Source organism: Vicugna pacos, chromosome 7, assembly GCF_048564905.1.
Source record: "Vicugna pacos chromosome 7, VicPac4, whole genome shotgun sequence".
NCBI lineage: Eukaryota > Metazoa > Chordata > Mammalia > Artiodactyla > Camelidae > Vicugna > Vicugna pacos.
The window spans coordinates 84093951-84111972 of NC_132993.1; the positions used below are offsets into that span (position 1 = coordinate 84093951).

Below are 18022 nucleotides of genomic sequence, written 5' to 3' on the forward strand. Positions count from 1 at the left end.
CCCTGTAGAAACTTCCTAAGCCCCTGTGTCTTGGGAGTTCCTTCTGGAAACTACAGTTCCCAGGGCCATGCCTTGGGTCACAGCCAGGTGACTGGACTGCCTGCAGTCTTTGGGCGAGTCAAGTGCCCTGGGACGCAGGGGATGTACCGCCACCCTCTGGGACAGGGGGGATGGACCACCATCTTCTGGGACACAGGGAAGGACCACCACCCTCTTAGGGGCCTGCATGGCTTCAGGAAGCATCTTCATGCCACCTCAAATCCATTTAGCCAGAGCCTACGCCTGGGGAGCAGTTGGAGGAGCAGAGAGGCGATGAGGGAACACCCATTTATTGAGCAGCAGAGTTAGGGGGCAGGGATGGAGCCAAGTCACTGGTCAGCGGCTACATTGTCAGCTCCTGCAGGAAATGCAGAAAGAGAGGGTCATTTTGGGGAGGGGCCCCAGCAGAGCCAGCAGCCGGGCAGCGCGTCTGTGAAGGGGCCTGGCCACTCACCATGATGGCGTTGACGATGTCGCTCTGGTTGTCTCTCAGGGCCCGCACGGCCTTGGCCCTTGACACGTTGGCCTGTGCCATCACCAGCTCAATGTCCCGGAGCTCCAGCCCTGCCTCATCCACCTGGAACGGGGCAAGCAGGGATGTGTGGGAGTGGTCCCCTCCCCCAGGCAGAGGCCCCCGAGATGCCCTCGGGCAAAGCTGCCCCCTTCACAAGGCTGGGCCTCACCTCCTCGTCCTCCTCCTCCTCCTCGCCCTCCTCGCACTCCGGCCTCACCCTCGGCCCAGGTGCTGACTCAGGGACCAGGGCAGAGGGCTCCGAGGGCACCTTGAACTTCTCAGCAGCAGCTCTGTGCACTTGCTGGGACAGGTCCTCGATCTGCAGCACAGGGAGCAGCTGTCAGCGGAGCCCCTTCCCAAGGCTCCCACCCCCACGCCCACGGCCCATCAGACCTTGGCCTCGCCAAAGACCACGTAGGTGTCTGAGGCTGGGCTCTTAAAGACGTCCGGCTTGGCGATGACAAAGAGGATGTTCTTGGACTTCTGGATGGTGATCCTGGTGACCCCCTGGATCTGTCGTAAGCCCAGCTTGGACATCGCCTGGGGGCACAGTGGTCTCAGGCTGGGGCATCGGCCCCAGGGGCCCCAGTCGGGGGCAGAGGAGGGAGGAGCAGGCCCAGGGGGAGGTGGCACGCTGCCAGGGGGACAAGGGCTCTGCCACTGACTCCCGGGGGCCCTCCATGGGTCCTCCCAGCTGGCTCCCCTACCCCTGTGTGCACAATAGGCCGTTGGACTCAGGCTGGGGGTGGGGGGAACACCTCAGCTGACATCCCAGCCCCAGTTACTTCACAAGGTGTCCAGGTACTGCATTTACCCAAGGGCCCCCACTGATGGGATTCGTTAGCCGTGGGGTGCGAGGGCATCCCCTTATGCCCCCAGCACCAGTCCTGGGCTGGGTGGGGTTGTCTGGCCAGCCTGGTCCCTCCCAGAGGGAGCAGGGTCCCAGCCGGGCCCCTAGCCCACCTTTCGGGCCTTCTTCTCACTGCGACTCTGTTTGGCTTTGGCGACGGTCTCCTCGCTCCCGCCACCTGCTGGGGCCTGAGGAAGAGGGGGGTCTGAGCACCTGAGGGCGGGATGTGGAGCCCTCCCAGGGGAGCACTTCCCCAATTCCTCAGGCACCTGGGCTGGGCACTGCGAGGTCTGCGGTCCTGAGAGGTCCTGCTCCTCCAGCTCAGCTGACGACTCCCCGTGGCTGTCCGAGTGCTGGCCGGAGCCGGGAGCCCGTGGTGAGTCTGAGGACAGGGGTGGGGTGAGGATGGCCTCCACCTTCTGGATGGGGGCCGGGCGGGGGAAGCAGCGCTGACTGCACCATGGAGTGGGGTCCCTGCCCGCCCGCCCACCTGCCACCTCTGGTCTCTGGCTCAGGACAGTGCTCCAGCTTGGATCCCCCTCACCTTCTTCCAAACTGTCCTGGTCATCCTGCTGCTCGGCAGCTGGGAGCCCTCGAGGGCCGGCTGGGCTCCGGGGCGCAGAGCCAGGAGGCACTTGGCAGGGGGGCGAGGTCCTCGAGGCCGGGTCTTTGGCATGGGTGCCCCCAGGGGGGGCCGCCTTGGGGCCGAGGAGGGGAGAGTGGGGCGGGAGGCTGACTTGCCCGGCCCCAGAGGGGTTCGTGGTCCCTGAGAAGGCAGCCACCGCCCGCTGGGCTCTTGCCCGGTGTGGCTTGCGGCCTGGAGAGCCCAGGGGCTCCTCGCCCTCTACCAAGGCTTCCCGGGGGCCCTGGCAAGGGCTGGGGGCAGGGGGTGCTGCAGCCAGTGGGACGGTCTCCACGGGGACACCAAGAGCAACGGGCTCAGGGCCCAGATTCTGGTCTTGGGGTGTACTGGACAGGCCCGCAGCGGGGCTTCCTGGGGACTGCGGTGCAGAGGGGCCAAGAACTCCAGGTGCTGCCTGTGCTTGCTCTCCACTGTCCGGGCCCGGCACGCGCGCTAGCCGCCTCGAGGGCGCTGGAGATGTCGGGGCAGAATGTTTGGGGCGGCTTCTTCCCAGCCTGGGCACAGCCCTCGATGGAGATTCTGAACAGGAGCCCATCCCAGACTCTGAAGCCACAGCTATGGGAGTGGCCCTTCCCTCCTCCACCGGGCTTGGGGGCCACACCTGGCTGACCTCCAGGCAGGTGGCAGGACAGGCCTCTGGGCCGCTGCTCCCAGCATCCTGGGGCACTGGCTCTAGGACTCCACTCCCTTGGTCCTCAGCCCCTAGGGCCTCCTCTGGGAGTGAGCTGGGCTCAGCTCCATCACCTCCATGCGCACGGGCATCAGGACAGGTTCTCCGCTCAGGTGTCAAAAGACCCTTGGCTGCTTCCTCCCCAGTAGAGATACGCTCTGAGGGATCTGGGGTCTCCACAGCAGGCTCAGAGGTGTCCGGGGTCTCTGTGGCAGGCTTGGAGGGGCCTGCATCTCCCTGTGAGGCCCGGGGTGTCCGACCGTCTGCAGCTGGCTCCTGGCCATCCAGATGGGGCTGATCCAGGACCAGAGAGTCTGGGTCTCCCGTGTGGTCCGGGTCCTTTCCCTCAGACTCTGGCCTCGGTCCCAAGGTCTTGCCTCCTTTCTGCTGGGCTGTGGTGACCGTAGGCTTGCTCCTTGAGGTGCAGCCTTCATCAGTCTGCAGGGCCTGAGGGCTGGCCTTGGATACAGATCCCTGGACCGAGGGGAGGGCTGTATCTTTTAGGGACAGGGATGCCATCATGTCCATTTCTTCTGGCTGGGGTTCAGGACTGGCCTCAGAGGCAGATCCTTGGTCAGAGGGGAGGGCTGCATCCTGCAGGGGCAGGGATGCCATCAGGTCCACTTCTACTGCCTGGGGTTCAGGACTGGCCTCAGAAGCAGATCCTTGGCCAGAGGGGAGGGCTGCATCTTGCAGGGACAGGGATGCTGTCAGGTCCATTTCTTCTGGCTGGGGTTCAGGACTGACCTCGGAGGCAGATCCCTGGACCGAGGGGAGGCCTGCACCCTTCAGGGATGCCATCAGGTCCACTTCTCGCTGGGGTTCGGGACTGGACTCAGAGGCAGATCCTTGGCCAGAGGAGAGGACTGCATCCTGCAGGGGCAGAGATGCTGTCATGTCCTCTTCCACTGGCTGGGGTTCAGGACTGGCCTCGGAGGCAGATTCCTGGACCGAAGGGAGAGTTGCATCCTTCAGGGTGAGGGATGCTGTCATGTCCACTTCTACTGCCTGGGGTTCAGGGCTGGCCTCAGAGGCAGATTCCTGGCCTGAAGGGAAGGCTGTGTCCTTCAGGGGCAGGGATGCCATCAGGTCCACTTCTTCTGGCTGGGGTTCAGGACTGGCCTCAGAGGCAGATCCCAGGACTGAGGGGAAGGCTGCATCCTGCAGGGGCAAGGATGCCATCAGGTCCACTTCTTCTGCCTGGGGTTCAGGACTGGCCTCGGAGGCAGATTCCTGGACCAAGGGGAGGGCTGCATCCCTCGGGGGCAGAGATGCTGTCAGGTCCACTTCTTCTGGCTGGGGTTCAGGACTGGCCTCGGGGGCAGATCCCTGGATCAAGGGGAGGGATGCATCCTTCAGGGGCAGGGATGCTATCATGTCCACTTCTACTGCCTGGGGTTCAGGACTGGCCTCGGAGGCAGATTCCTGGCCTGAAGGGAAGGCTGCATCCTTCAAGTGTGGGGATGCCGTCATGTCCATTACTTCTGGCTGGGGTTCAGGACTGGCCTCAGAGGCAGATCCTTGGACCAAGGGGAGGGCTGCATCCTTCGGGGGCAGCGATGCTGTCAGGTCCACTTCTACTGCCTGGGGTTCAGGACTGGCCTCGGAGGCAGATTCCTGGGCTGAAGGGAAGGCTGCATCCTTCAAGGGTGGGGATGCCATCAGGTCTATTTCTTCTGGCTGGGGTTCAGGACTGGCCTCAGAGGCAGATCGCTGGACCAAGGGGAGGGCAGCATCCTTCAGGGGCAGGCATGCCGTCAATTCCATTTCTTGTGGCTGGGGTTCAGGACTGGCCTCAGAGGCAGATCCCTGGACCAAGGGGAGGGCTGCATCCTTCGGGGGCAGGGATGCTGTCATGTCCACTTCCACTGCCTGGGGTTCAGGACTGGCCTCGGAGGCAGATTCCTGGGCTGAAGGGAGGGCTGCAACCTTCAGGGGCAGGGATGCTGTCATGTCCACTTCTACTGCCTGGGGTTCAGGACTGGCCTCGGAGGCAGATTCCTGGGCTGAAGGGAGGGCTGCATCCTTCAGGGGCAGGGATGCTCTCATGTCCACTTCTTCTGGCTGGGGTTCAGGACTGGCCTCAGAAGCAGATTCCTGGGCCGAAGGGAGGGCTGCATCCTTCAGGGGCAGGGATGCCATCAGGTCCACTTCTTCTGGCTGGGGTTCAGGACTGGCCTCGGAGGCAGACCCCTGGACCAAGGGGAGGGCTGCATCCTTCGAGGGCAGGGATGCTGTCATGTCCACGTCTACTGTCTGGGGTTCAGGACTGGCCTCGGAGGCAGATTCCTGGGCTGAAGGGAAGGCTGCAACCTTCAGGGGCAGGGATGCTGTCATGTCCATTTCTTCTGGCTGGGGTTCAGGACTGGCCTCAGAGGCAGATCCCAGGACTGAGAGGAAGGCTGCATCCTGCAGGGGCAGGGATGCCATCATGTCCATTTCTTCTGGCTGGGGTTCAGGACTGGCCTCGGAGGCAGATCCCTGGATCAAGGGGAGGGCTGCATCCTTCAGGCCTAGGGATGTTGTCATGTCCATTTCTTCTGGCTGGGGTTCAGGACTAGCCTTGACAGCAAATTCCTGGCCTGAAGGAAAGGCTGCATCCTTCAAGGGTGGGGATGCCATCAGGTCCATTTCTTCTGGCTGGCGTTCAGGACTGGCCTCAGAGGCAGATCCCTGCACCAAGGGGAGAGCTGCATCCTTCAGGAGCAGGGATGCTGTCATGTCCACTTCTACTGCCTGGGGTTCAGGACTGGCCTCTGAGGCAGATTCCTGGGCTGAAGGGAAGGCTGCAACCTTCAGGGGCAGGGATGCTGTCATGTCCATTTCTTCTGGCTGGGGTTCAGGACTGGCCTCAGAAGCAGATCCCAGGACTGAGGGGAAGGCTGCATCCTGCAGGGGCAAGGATACCATCAGGTCCACTTCTTCTGGCTGGGGTTCAGGACTGGCCTCGGAGGCAGATCCCTGGACCAAGGGGAGGGCTGCATCCTTCGGGGGCAGGGATGCTGTCATGTCCACTTCTTCTGGCTGGGGCTCAGGACTGGCCTCAGAGGCAGATCCCAGGACTGAGGGGAAGGCTGAATCTTGCAGGGGCAAGGATGCCATCAGGTCCACTTCTTCTGGCTGGGGCTCAGGACTGGCCTCGGAGGCAGACCCCTGGACCAAGGGGAGGGCTGTATCATTCGGGGGCAGGGATGCTGTCATGTCCACGTCTACTGTCTGGGGTTCAGGACTGGCCTTGGGGGCAGATTCCTGGGCCGAAGGGAAGGCTGCATCCTTCAGGGGCAGGGATGCTGTCATGTCCACTTCTTCTGGCAGGGGTTCAGGACTGGCCTCAGAGGCAGATCCCAGGACTGTGGGGAAGGCTGCATCTTGCAGGGGCAAGGATGCCATCAGGTCCACTTCTTCTGGCTGGGGTTCAGGACTGGCCTCGGAGGCAGACCCCTGGACCAAGGGGAGGGCTGTATCCTTTGGGGGCAGGGATGCTGTCATGTCCACGTCTACTGTCTGGGGTTCAGGACTGGCCTCGGGGGCAGATTCCTGGGCCGAAGGGAAGGCTGCATCCTTCAGGGGCAGGGATGTTGTCATGTCCACTTCTTCTGGCTGGGGTTCAGGACTGGCCTCAGAGGCAGATCCCAGGACTGAGGGGAAGGCTGCATCTTGCAGGGGCAAGGATGCCATCAGGTCCACTTCTTCTGGCTGGGGTTCAGGACTGGCCTCGGAGGCAGACCCCTGGACCAAGGGGAGGGCTGCATCCTTCGGGGGCAGGGATGCTGTCATGTCCACGTCTACTGTCTGGGGTTCAGGACTGGCCTCGGGGGCAGATTCCTGGGCCGACGGGAAGGCTGCAACCTTCAGGGGCAGGGATGCTGTCATGTCCATTTCTTCTGACTGGGGTTCAGGACTGGCCTCGGAGGCAGATCCATGGCCAGAGGGGAGGGCTGCATCTTGCAGGGGCAGGAATGCCGTCAGGTCCACTTCTTCCTGCTGAGTCTCAGAGCTGGCTGCAGTGGCAAACCCGTGGCCTGCTTCTTTCTTCAGGTTTTGCAGAGAGCTGAGGTCTGCCTCTCCCTTAGAAGTCCAGGGCTCTGGGCCTAATGCAGCGCTGTCTCCGTTCTGCGGGTGCTGAGGCGTGATCGCGGCAACAGGTGCTGGTCCTGTCGTGGAGTCTGCCTCTTCATCCCAGGTGTGAGCGGTCGCCCCAGCGAAACCTGGGGCTTCCTGCAGGGCGTGAGGGGCCACAGCAGCAGTGGACGTCTGGCCTGAAGTGGGACCCAGCCAAGTTATTTCGGAGTTGGTTTCCTGCCTCTTGGCAGCGCGACTGGTTTCCCCCTCGGACAGCCCAGAAGTGGCCTCCAGGCCCCAGGTGGTGGCCTCACCAAGGCTGCCTTGGAGCAGGGCGGCGGGCTGTGCATGGGGCTCCCCGCTGTATAGCCTCTCATCATCAGCCCCTGCGTAGGAGGCCGAGTCGGGGTCCGAGGAGGCAGCCGAGGTGTCATCCCGGAAGGCGAAGGCCTCATCCATGCCCTCGGTGATGGAGAGGTCGGACAGCGACTGCAGGGAGGAGGCAAACGTGCTGTCGTCCTCGCCCTCCCCGGCCAGGTCCCCTCTGGGGGCGGGGGCCGCCTCGCCCTCCTCCTGCTCCTCCTCCTGCTCCTCCTCCTCCTCCACCTCAGGGGGCAGCGGCGTCACCTCCACGGCCTCCACCTGGAAGATCAGGCTGCCCTGGAAGGGCAGGAGGGAAGCAGGGATCATTGGGTCGTTGGCCAGGAAGTCCAGCTCAAAAAAGTGGCCCTCCTGGCCCCAGGAAGAACTGCTGTCCTCCGAGAGGCTGGACTCTGAAGATGTGTCCAGGGGCTCAGGCAGGGGCGGCTCCCTCTCGTCCACCATGGACCCCGGTGGGGAGAAGCCCCAGCCCGAGGGCACATCCAGCCCTTCAGCCAGGGCCTTCAGGCTCAGGGAACAGGATGGGGACGAGGCCCAGCTGTCCCCGTCCGCCGTGACGTAGGAGCCTGAGGGTGAGGCTGGCGGCGAGTCCCCCAGCTCAGCCTGGGCATCCCGGATGTCCCTGCTGTCCCTGCGGGGCCCGGGGCCAGGGAGCAGGGTAGAGGCTGTCTCGGTGGGGGTGGAAGGAGGTGTGAAGAAGGAATCAGAGTCTGGGGCGGGGAAAGGCACAGGAGGGTCACCCTGAGAACACAACTCGGGGGGTGGGTTCAGGCTGGCGTGCCCACCCTCGCAGTCCCTGAGCTCTGGCAGGGTTGCCCTGGGCAGTGGGGGCGCCCGACACGTCTCCTCGCCCATCACAATCCGGGGCTCCAGGGACGCTGGGAGAGGACCTTCCGGGGATCGAACCTCAGGGGACCCTGGGCTGGGGCCGCCCTCTGCTGGGGCCGCCCAGGCCGAGGGGGCCCGGCCCGGCCCCGCATCCCAGCTGGCTCCCTCGGGCGGGGGCCGGGCACCCGGTTTGCTGGGCAGGAACGTGAGGGCCAGGGCGCTGGGCCCAGGGGTCAGGGCACAGTGCTCCAGCCCGTCCCCTCTCGGGGTGGTAGCCTCAGCCGCATCGCAGGACGGATCTGTGGAGAGACAAGGGTGTGAGATGAGCCTGCATCTTCCCTGAGAATCAGCTCCCAGGCCGCAGCCATTCCTCCCTCAGATGGGAGTTGAGACCGGGCTGGGGCCCCATGGGGGTGGGTGTTGGCTGAAAGGAGAGGACAGGAGAGGGAAAGGGAATTGCTGCTCCTGGGGGAGGATTTCCAAGAGTTCTGACCACAGTGAGCAGCTTGGGGTCTGGCTTTTCTCTGAGATGCTCGGTGAAGATGAGACCAGCTCCTGTCTCCTCGGACACTGGCGTGCTGCCTCCCTGCACGTAATCTATGCCTCCTCGCCAGGCTTGTCGGCCTTCTCATGACCTCCCAGGTCAGCGAGTCCCCAGGGAGCAGGCCTGCTCTCTGCTCAGCTCTGGAACATTCCAGGTCTTACGCCTGCTGTGAAGTGGAGGTCTTGCCTCTCTGCCTCATCTCTCTCCTTTCCTTGCTGCCTGTACCCGAGGCTAACCTGCCAGGGTCTCACTGGGCTCCGCCCCACCCTGTTCACAGCGCTGGCACACGGAGGAGGGGAGGCAGGGGCCATGGCATGCCTGTCCTCAGGCAGGGTGTCCCAGCTCAGCCTGGGGCCAGGGGGCCATGCTGGCAGTGCTGCTGGCCATCCGGGGGAGCACAGAGAGGGCCCCGCCCTGCCCTGCATTCAGCTGTAGGGGGCTGTGGGCTCTGGGGGTCATGAGAGCATCTAGCTGAGTCTCCACGGTGCACAGTGACAGTCACCACACAGGTCTGGCGGGGCTGGCTCCCTCTGCCAGGAACATTTGAGTGGGTCCCCTGGCAGTGGACAGGGGCTGCCCAGGCCCCAGCCATGTTCTCTGGAGGGTTCCTGCCCCCATGACCACCCACAAGCACATCCGTGCCTCAGCTTTCTGCCTGCAACGCGAAGTATCTGCCAGGATTCGGGGCGAAGCTTATGAAGGGACAGCCCCCTCCCCAGGCTGCCTATCTGCTGCAGTAGTAGCAGAACCCTTGGGCCACACTGCTAGGGTGCTGGCATGGCCAGAGAGTCCTGAGAAGGGGGTCCTTTGGGTTCACTGGGGTGTGATGAACACCTAACCCCTAGAGGTGGGTGTGGCTGGAGGGGCTGGGTGCTGGAGACCGGGCTCTTGGCACTGGACTCCAGGGCCCAGAGGCAGGTGGAGGGTGGAGCTGGGCTAAGGGGACAGAGGAAGGGAAGCCAGAGGTCAAGGGTTTTTGTGACTCATTCAAGGTCATCAAACAGTCCAAGCAGAATCAGCTGAGTGTCTGGGTCTGGGGAGTCCCAGCCCCGACCCTCTTTATTACGACCCCTGGACCCAGCGCTGGTTTCATCCCCAGGTGACTGCTCACCTACAGCAAGGTGCCCTTGGCCCTCCCAGAGCCACACATGGCTGACCTCCGGTCGGCCCATCCTGGCTGGTCTTCCCAGGCCCAGACAGATCCCTTCAGCGTCCACGGACTTGCTGACTTAGCCTCTCCGAGGATTCGCGAGTCTGCACTCCAGGGCCACTGGTCCTCAGGCCGTGCTCCCCCAGGGCCTCCCACCTCCCAGACCCCAACCGGCACCTCTGGCTTCCCCAGGCTCCCGTTCGAGTCCTGCTCCTCCCTCCTGAGCCAGGACCAGTCACCAGCCCCGAGGGGGTTCTCAGGCATCTGGGAGACAGGCTCCCTGCTCTGTGCATCCCTAGTGACCAGGATGCAGTTGACAACTCACAACCTCTACTCCAGAGCTGATGGGCCCTCCAGGCCCGCTGCTCTGCTCAGACAATGGGAAGATGCGGGGCGGGGCAGGGTTGTGGTGGGGGACCCAGCCCAGGAAAGCTTGGAGCACACAGAGTCCCGGGACACTCCCAGAACCCCCAGTCGCTTCTGGCTCCTGGAGGACATCCCTGCTCCACCCCACCCTTTCCCGCAGTCCTGAGTGGGGTCAGAGGTGGGCCAGGATTCAGGTGTACAGAGGGGCAAAGGAAAGAAGGGGACGGCGAGGTGGGGCGAGGGCTGGAGAAGGCAGAGGGCTGGAGAAGGACAGGGAGCGAGAGAGAGAGGGACGTAGAGAGAACGGGGAGGAGAGTGGTTCACAGAGAGGGAACGGGGATGGAGATGATACAGGGACTGAGAGAGAGAAGGGTGGAGAGGGGACAGGGACGGGGACGAGAGAGGGGCGGTGGAGATACACGCAGGCAGGGGAGCCCCGCGGCCTCACCTGTGCGGGGCCCCGGCCCACCCGCCTCCGGCAGCAGCAGCTCGGCGCGGGCAGCTTCCCCGGGCATGGCCTGGCCGTGCGCCCGTGCCTCCGTCCCCTGTCTGTCCGTGAGGCCGTCCCGCGGAGCCTGCGCGGCCACCGCCCCTCGGCCGGGGTTGACGGGGGTGTCGGCGGGTGACGTCAGAGCCGCCCCGCCCGCCCGGCGCCCGGAGTGAGCGTGCGCGGGCGCGCCAGGCACTGCGGTGCGCGAGGGCGGGGGGCGGGGGTGCGGGCGGAGGGGATGACCAGGCTTCGCTGCCTCCCCATACCCTACCCCGACTGCACCCTCCTCCCGCGTGCACGGCCCCGCCTTTCCCGCAGCGCTCCTCCCTCCCCCCCCCAACAGGGGACAGGTTCAGGCCCAGCCGGAGGCCTCACCCCCCAGCCCAGTTGGGAAAAGGAGGAGGGTTGCCAGAATTCTGGGTGCAGGGCCGGGGGAGGGGTGTGGTCGGAGGTTCTGGGTGGGGGGGGCCAGGGCGCTTTGGGGGAGGCAGTGACGCAGTCCCCCGGCTCAAACTCCCGGCTCTCAGTGCCAGGGTCGGGGTCCCCCGCCCAGCCTGGTGCCTCCATCCAAGAGGTGAGCTGGCACAGCAGCTCCGCACTGATTGGCTGGTCCTCGCACGTCGGTCTCCGTGGCAACCGCCTCCAGGCTCCATGGCAACCAGAGCTGGCTGGCGGGAGGCGCAGCAGGAAAGGCAGCCCCAGCAGATCTCCAGGCGGACTGGTCCCTGGGGCTCCCCGCAGCAGCTCAGCACTGTCCCACCCCTCAGCCCTAGGGCAGTGGAAGGAAGATGGAGAAACACACCTTCCTTCATTCTTGGCAGCCACCCCGCCACACCCCTAAGGACTCAAGCCCTCCCGGGTCCTTCCTGAGATATGCCCTTGCTTCCATACAGGCCCTCCTGCGCTCAGATTCACCGAGCACCCGCCCTGTGCCAGGCTCCGGGAGACAGATGAACATTGTCACCACCCCAGAGCTAGACGGGGGCGGGGGCAGGCAATCAGAGCAGCCATTGTTGTAGGGGAGTCTCCTCCGTCCTCAGTCTTCTGCTGGCTTCTACCCCGGAGCCCCTGGAGCCAGGGGCTGCCTGCTGGGCATCTCCCCACTGCACCAGGCACCAGATCCACCATCTTGCATCCCTCTCAGTCTCTGGAAATCTGCCCTTCTATCCCACTGGTGGGGAGCTCCTCTTCTTCCTTTCCTCCTCACCTACCTTCATTCTCACCTCCCAAGAATTTCTAAGTTGCCTCCTCCTATGGCCCCTCTCCCGTCACCTTAGCTGAGTCCTTCATAACTCCCATTGCTCTGCCAACCACCTACCATCTGGCCAACGCTATTGACTTTCCAGAAACCAAAAGCCTTTCATTAGGGCCTGAGAGGCTTCCAGCCTGGACAAGACGGCACAGGCTTGTTTCTCTGGTCCTCCTGACGAATCCAACAGAAATGCAGGAAATAAGAGACCACCAAAATAGAACTCTCAAAGATGAAAGAAGGTGAGCTGGTGAGGGACCTCAGTCCTGGAAGAACAGCAGAGCAGCCTACCCAGCAGAAGGGGCCCCAGACTCAGCATTTCCTGACCCCCGGTTACTACACAGAAGAGGACCAGATGGGCATATTTGTCTCCACATGGAACGGGAGTCCGTGACAACCTAGGGATTCAGGCAGAACTGGCACAAAGATCATGGGAAGCCTCCTGACAAGGGACAAAGGGAAGCACATTCTTTCCCCACTGTGCCCAGCAACCCCTAAGCCCCACCCAAGACTCTGGGTTATAGGGGCACTGGCGAGGGGGATCCTACCACAGCAGGCTTTCAAGCACTCTTCCTCCCCCAGGGCTGGATACTGATTCTCCCTCTCACCCAGAGGCATAGGATGGTCCAGCCCAGGAAGTGCCTGCCACCCCTTCAAGAGCACCAGCAGGGACCAGTGGCATGAGACCAACACAGTGCCACTGAGTCTCTGAATGTTACGCTGTCATTAGAACCACAGGCCATGAAAGTAGCCCAGGACCAGCATGATGAACCCAAGTAGGGTGACTGCCTGCTAAAGTTAAAAATTTGACCATAATAGCCTAACTGTCAGGAATACAATAAAAAAAGAAAAAAAAATCACCCAGCATATTAGGAAGATAAGGGAAGAATCTGAGAACCAGGAACATCACAACTAGAATAAGACAAAGTAATTGACTGATACCAACACTGAGGTGAAGAAGATGCTGGAATTATCTGACAAGGATTTTCAAAAGCCATAATAAAAGTAATTCAAGAAGTAGTAACAAATTATCTTGAAACAAATGAAAAATATCAGCAAAAAAATAGACTTTATTAAAAAAAAAGAACTAAATGGAAATCATAGAGCAATGAGTGAAGTGAAAAACTTGCTGAATGGGCTTATTTGTAGATAGGAATGACAGAGTAAGATTGAGGACAAGTCAATAGAAATGACTCAACTGAATAACAAAAAGAAAACACACTGAAAAAGAATTACACAGAGGCTCCAGAACCTGCGGGATAGTAATCGGAGTTCTAGAAGGAGAGGAGAGGAGGGTTGAAAAAAGCATCCAAAGAAATGATGGCAGAAACTTCGAAATTAGGCAAAAGATAGAATTTACAGATTCAAGTAGCTGAGCAAACTTCAAACAGGATGAACGAAAAGAAATCCACCCCAGGACACGTTACAATTTAACTTTGGAACACTAAAGACCAAGTCAAAATTGTGAAAGCAATCGGAGGGAAATGATGGTACCTGTAAGGGGACACCGATTAGAATGACAGTGGACTTCTCATCTGAAACCACGGAGGTCGGAAGGGAGTAACACAGCATTTTTCAAGTATTGAAAGAAAAGGAAATGTCATTCAAGACTGAAGGAGAAATCCATTCTTAGATGAAGAAAAACTAAAGGGATTTATCACTAGCAAGACCTTCCCTTTAAGACTGGCTAAAGAAGTTCTTTGAAAAGAAAGGACATAATAAGGCATCTCGGAGCATCAGGAAGGAAGAAGAGGCAATCTTTCTCCTCCTGAGTTTTCTAGAGCATATGTGATGATTGAAACAAATTATTAACACCATCTGACACTTACGATGATATTTAAAGGTACAAAAGGTAAAGGGACTGAAGTGACAGCCGAGCTTCCTCATGTCACTCAAGGCAGTAAAATGCTACCAGTAAGACTGTAACAAATAGCATGTGTGTATTTCATACCCAGAGCAACCACTAGGGAAACTAACTACACCAGCGTTATGCCCAAAACATCTATAAATAAATCAAGGTGTCCTTTAAAATGTTTAAATTATCCACAGGACAGCAAGAACAGAGAAACAAAGGAACAAGAAGCAGAGGTAAACCAGAAGACAAAGAACAAAATGTCAGACTCTAATAAACTTTACGTACCTTAAGTGTAAATGGCTAAATGTACAAATAAAATATTAAAATGTAAATACACTAATTAAAAGGCAAAGATTGGCTGAGTGGATAAAAAAACAAGACTGAACTATATACTGTTTATAAGAAACTCCAAATTCAGTGACAAAGGTATGCTGGAAGTGAAATAATAGAAAAAGACATACCATGTAAACATCAACCAAGCACAAAACAAACAAAAGAAGCAGGAGAGGCTATGTTAACATATGACAAAGTAGACTCCAGAACAAAGAAAATGAGTAGAGACAAAGAGGGACATTATGTAAATGACACATTCTATAATGGATCGATCCTCCAGGAAGGCGTAAGAATCCTAAATGTGTTTTCAACGACCATCAAAGCCTTAAAATACAGGAAGTAAAACTGATAGAGTTGAAACAGACAAATCCACAGTTACATCTGAAGGTTTGACCTCATTCCTCTCAACAACCAATAGGCCCCCTAGACAGAAAACCAGCATGGACACAGATCTAAACCATAAGCCAACCAACAGCATCCAATCGACGTGGATACGCCACCCAACAGCAGCAGAATACATCCATTTTTTAAAGTGGGGAACATTCTGGGGGGAGGGCATAGCTCAGTGGTAGAGTGCCTGCCTGCTTAGCATGCATGAGGTCCTGGGTTCAATCCCCAGTACCTCCATTAAAAATAAATAAACCTAATTACACCCTCCCCCCAAAATAAAAAAAAAATAAAAAAACGTTTAAAGTGGGGAACATTCCTCAAGATGGATCAAACCTTGGGGGAAGGGGGCAATAAAGTGGTAGGGGATTTAAAAAAAAACCCCTAGGTTATTATGGGATTGTATGAAATCATGTTTGTGAAACTTCTGAAAATTGTAAAGCACCATAGAATTTAAAGAATCTTTCATTTAATTAAAAAAAAAGGACACATTTAAAATACCTGAAATCACAAAGTATGTACTCAGAACACGATGGACTCAAACTAGAAATCATTAGAAAGACAAGAAAATCCCCAAACACTGGGAATTAAACAACACCTTTCTAAATAACCCATGTGTCAAGGAGGGGGTACACCAGGAAGTTTTTTTAAAACCCAGAATTGAATAAAAATAAAAAAACAAAATATCAAATTATGTGGTCTGCAGCTAAAACAGTGTTGAGAGAGGTATTTATAGCACATCAGAAAGGAAGAAAGATCTCAAATCAATCACCAACCTACCTCAGGAAACCAGAAGGGCAAAACAGACTAAAACAAGCAGGAAGAAAATCACAAAGTCAAGAGCAGAAAAAAAAAAAAAGAAATCAATGAAATTAAAAACAGGAAAGCAACAGAGGAAATCAATGAGGCAGAAAGGAATAGTTCTTTGAAAAATCAGTAGAATTGTAAGACAGACAAAAACAGAGAGAGAAGACACAAATGACCGTATGCAGTGGGGGTTATGATGGTTCATTTTTTTTTTATTCAGTAATAGTCATTTTACAATGTTGTGTCAAATTCCAGTGCAGAGCACAATTTTTCAGTTATACATGAACATACATATATTCGTTGTCGCATTCTTTTTCGCTGTGAGCTACCACAAGATCTTGTATACATTTCCCTGTGCTGTACAGTATAATCTTGTTTATCTATTCTACACATGCCTGTCAGTATCTACAAATTTTGAACTCCCAGTCTGTCCCTTCCCACCCCCTACCCCCATGGCAACCACAAGTCTGTATTCTATGTCTATGAGTCTGTTTTCTTTTTTTTCTCATTTCTCTCTTTATGATGGTTAATTTTATGTGTCAACTTGACTGGGCTTAGGGATGCCCAGACAGCTGGTAAAAGGCTATTTCTGGGTGTGTATGTGAGGACATCTTTGGAGAGCTTAGCATCGATTGGTTCAGTAGAGGAGTAAAGAGATCTGCCCGCATCGGCATCAGCCAATCCACTGGGGGTCCAGAGAGAAACAAAAACGCATAGGAACTGTATAGCACAAGGAATTATATTCAGTATTTTGTAGTAATTTATGGTGAAAAAGAATGTGAAAACAAATGTAAGTATGTTCATGTATGACTGAAGCATTATGTTGTATACCAGAAATTGACACATTGTAAACTGACTACACTTCGATAAAAGTATATATCTATATCTACAAAAGAAACAAAAAGGCAGAAAGGTGAATTCACTTTTCTTGAGCTGAGATGTCAACCTCCTATCCTTGAACATTGGAGCTCTTGGTTCTCAGGCCTTTGGACTCCAGGGCTGACAGCAGTGACACCCACCCCCTTTCCCCTCTTCCCAGGCCTTTGCATTTGGGCTGAATTTGTACCATTGGCTATGACTTTCCTAGTTCTCCAGCTTGCAGACAGCAAATTGTGGGACTTCTCGGCCTCCATAAGTGCATGAGCCAGTTCGTATAATATATCTCCGCGTGCATTTGTCTCTGTATAGATCCTGTTGGTTCTATTTCTCTGGAGAATGCTGACTAATAGTAGAGCTAACACTACAGAGCCTGAAGACATTACAAGGACACTAAAGGAATGCTACAAACAACTAAATGCTCATAAATTCAACAACGTTGAAGACATGGGCAATTACCTGAAAATTAAAATCTACAAGATGAAATAGATAATACGAATAGTCCTACAACCATGAAAGAAAGTGAATTTGTAACTTAAAAACGTCCCCAAAGAAATCTGCAGGCCCTGATAATTTCATGAAGTTCCATCAAGTATTTAAAGGAGAATCAACATCAATTTTAAACGTCTTCCAGAAAACAGGAAGAAACACTTCCTAACTCATTTTTGGACATAAGAAATACCCTGATATCCAAACCAGGCAAAGTTAGTACCAAAACCAAACACTACATGCCAGTATCTCCCATGAACTTAGGCTCAAAAATACTCAATGAAACATTGGCAAATCAAATCCACCCATGTATTCAAAGAATTACACACCACAACCAAGTGGAATTTGATATGCAAGGATGCACGGATGCAAGGATGGTTCAACACTTGAAAATCAATGAAATCCACTATACTAACAGACTAAAGAAAAAAAATTATATAATTATCAATTGATACAGAAAAAACATTTGACACAATCCAACAGACATTCAGATTAAAAAAAAACTTTACAGCAAGTTTAAATAAAGTTGATAAAAATCATATACAAAAACCTTACAGCTAACATCATACTTGACAGTGAAAGACTGAATGCTTCCTAGGATTGGGAACAAGGCAGACATGTCTGCTCTTTTCAAAAGTAGTTCTTTTTTTTTTTTTTTTAAACAGTACTGGAAGTTCTAACCCCTGCAGTAAGGCAAGACAAAGAACTAAAAGGCAGATGGACTTCCAGAAGCCCCAGTAAAACTGGTTAAAATTATGAAACATTTAAAGCTCCTGTAAATGGTCTGAAGAGCCAACAAGAAATAGCTACTCAAGAAAATCCATGCAAATTTCCTAAGAAGGCAGAGTCTATAGTATTTGAATCAAGACTGCTCCCTCCCTAGGGAGGGGGAGAACCCACTGCAGGCTGGTGCGACCACAAACACAGGGCCCCTCAGCGGCACCCCTACTCCCAAGCACAGGGCTTTCTTCCCAGGGGTTGAAGGACTTCCGCGTTTCTTATCCTGCCCCCTGCCTCGCTGCTGAGGCCGAGTCCCAGGCAAGTGTGGCCGAGCGGTGGGGCTCCCTCCTGCTTAGCCCCCACTTGTGGGAGGGAGACGCTACCCAAATTCAGAACGTCTGTGTTTTAAAGGACACCATCAAGAAAGCGAAAACAGAACCCACAAAATGGGAGAAAATCTTTGCAAATCATTAATCTGATACGAGACATGTTTCCAGAACTTCTAAAGAATTCCTACAACTCAGGAAGACAACCTAATTAAAAACTGGACAGATGATCTGAATAGGTATTTCTCCAAAGATTGTATGTCATGGACAATAAGCACATGAGGAGATTAGCTATGATAGAGATGAAAATCCAAACCACAATGAGGTACCGCTTCCTACCCACCAGGACGACTAGAATTAAGCCAGGTTAAGTGCTCAGCGTCCCTAGCCGTTAGGCAAGTGCAAATGCAAACTGTGAAGAGATCACTCCGCACCCTTTGGAA

General features: G+C 56.0%; 1 protein-coding gene across 1 annotated transcript; it reads right to left on the reverse strand.

Annotated features, from left to right (window-relative positions):
- Positions 1 to 310: 310 nt before the first annotated feature.
- NACAD (NAC alpha domain containing) lies at positions 311 to 10631 on the reverse strand. The gene is made up of 8 exons (XM_072965292.1): positions 10496 to 10631; positions 1948 to 8286; positions 1673 to 1785; positions 1517 to 1591; positions 947 to 1093; positions 723 to 872; positions 494 to 616; positions 311 to 397 (listed from the first exon to the last, which is right to left on the reverse strand). The coding sequence occupies exons 1-8, from the start codon at positions 10560 to 10562 to the stop codon at positions 383 to 385; spliced, it is 7029 nt and encodes a 2342-aa protein (XP_072821393.1). The 5' UTR covers positions 10563 to 10631; the 3' UTR covers positions 311 to 382.
- Positions 10632 to 18022: the final 7391 nt, after the last annotated feature.

What these genes read in the sequence shown, in the direction of transcription:
- NACAD (XM_072965292.1), bottom strand. Translation starts at nt 10,562, where the DNA reads ATGCCCGGGGAAGCTGCCCGCGCCGAGCTGCTGCTGCCGGAGGCGGGT. An exon ending in CCTCGCAGTGCCCAGCCCAG is followed by an intron (nt 1,592 to 1,672) that starts GTGCCTGAGGAA and finishes CCTCTTCCTCAG; the next exon opens with GCCCCAGCAGGTGGCGGGAG. An exon ending in AGGAGGAGGAGGACGAGGAG is followed by an intron (nt 617 to 722) that starts GTGAGGCCCAGC and finishes GCCCCGTTCCAG; the next exon opens with GTGGATGAGGCAGGGCTGGA.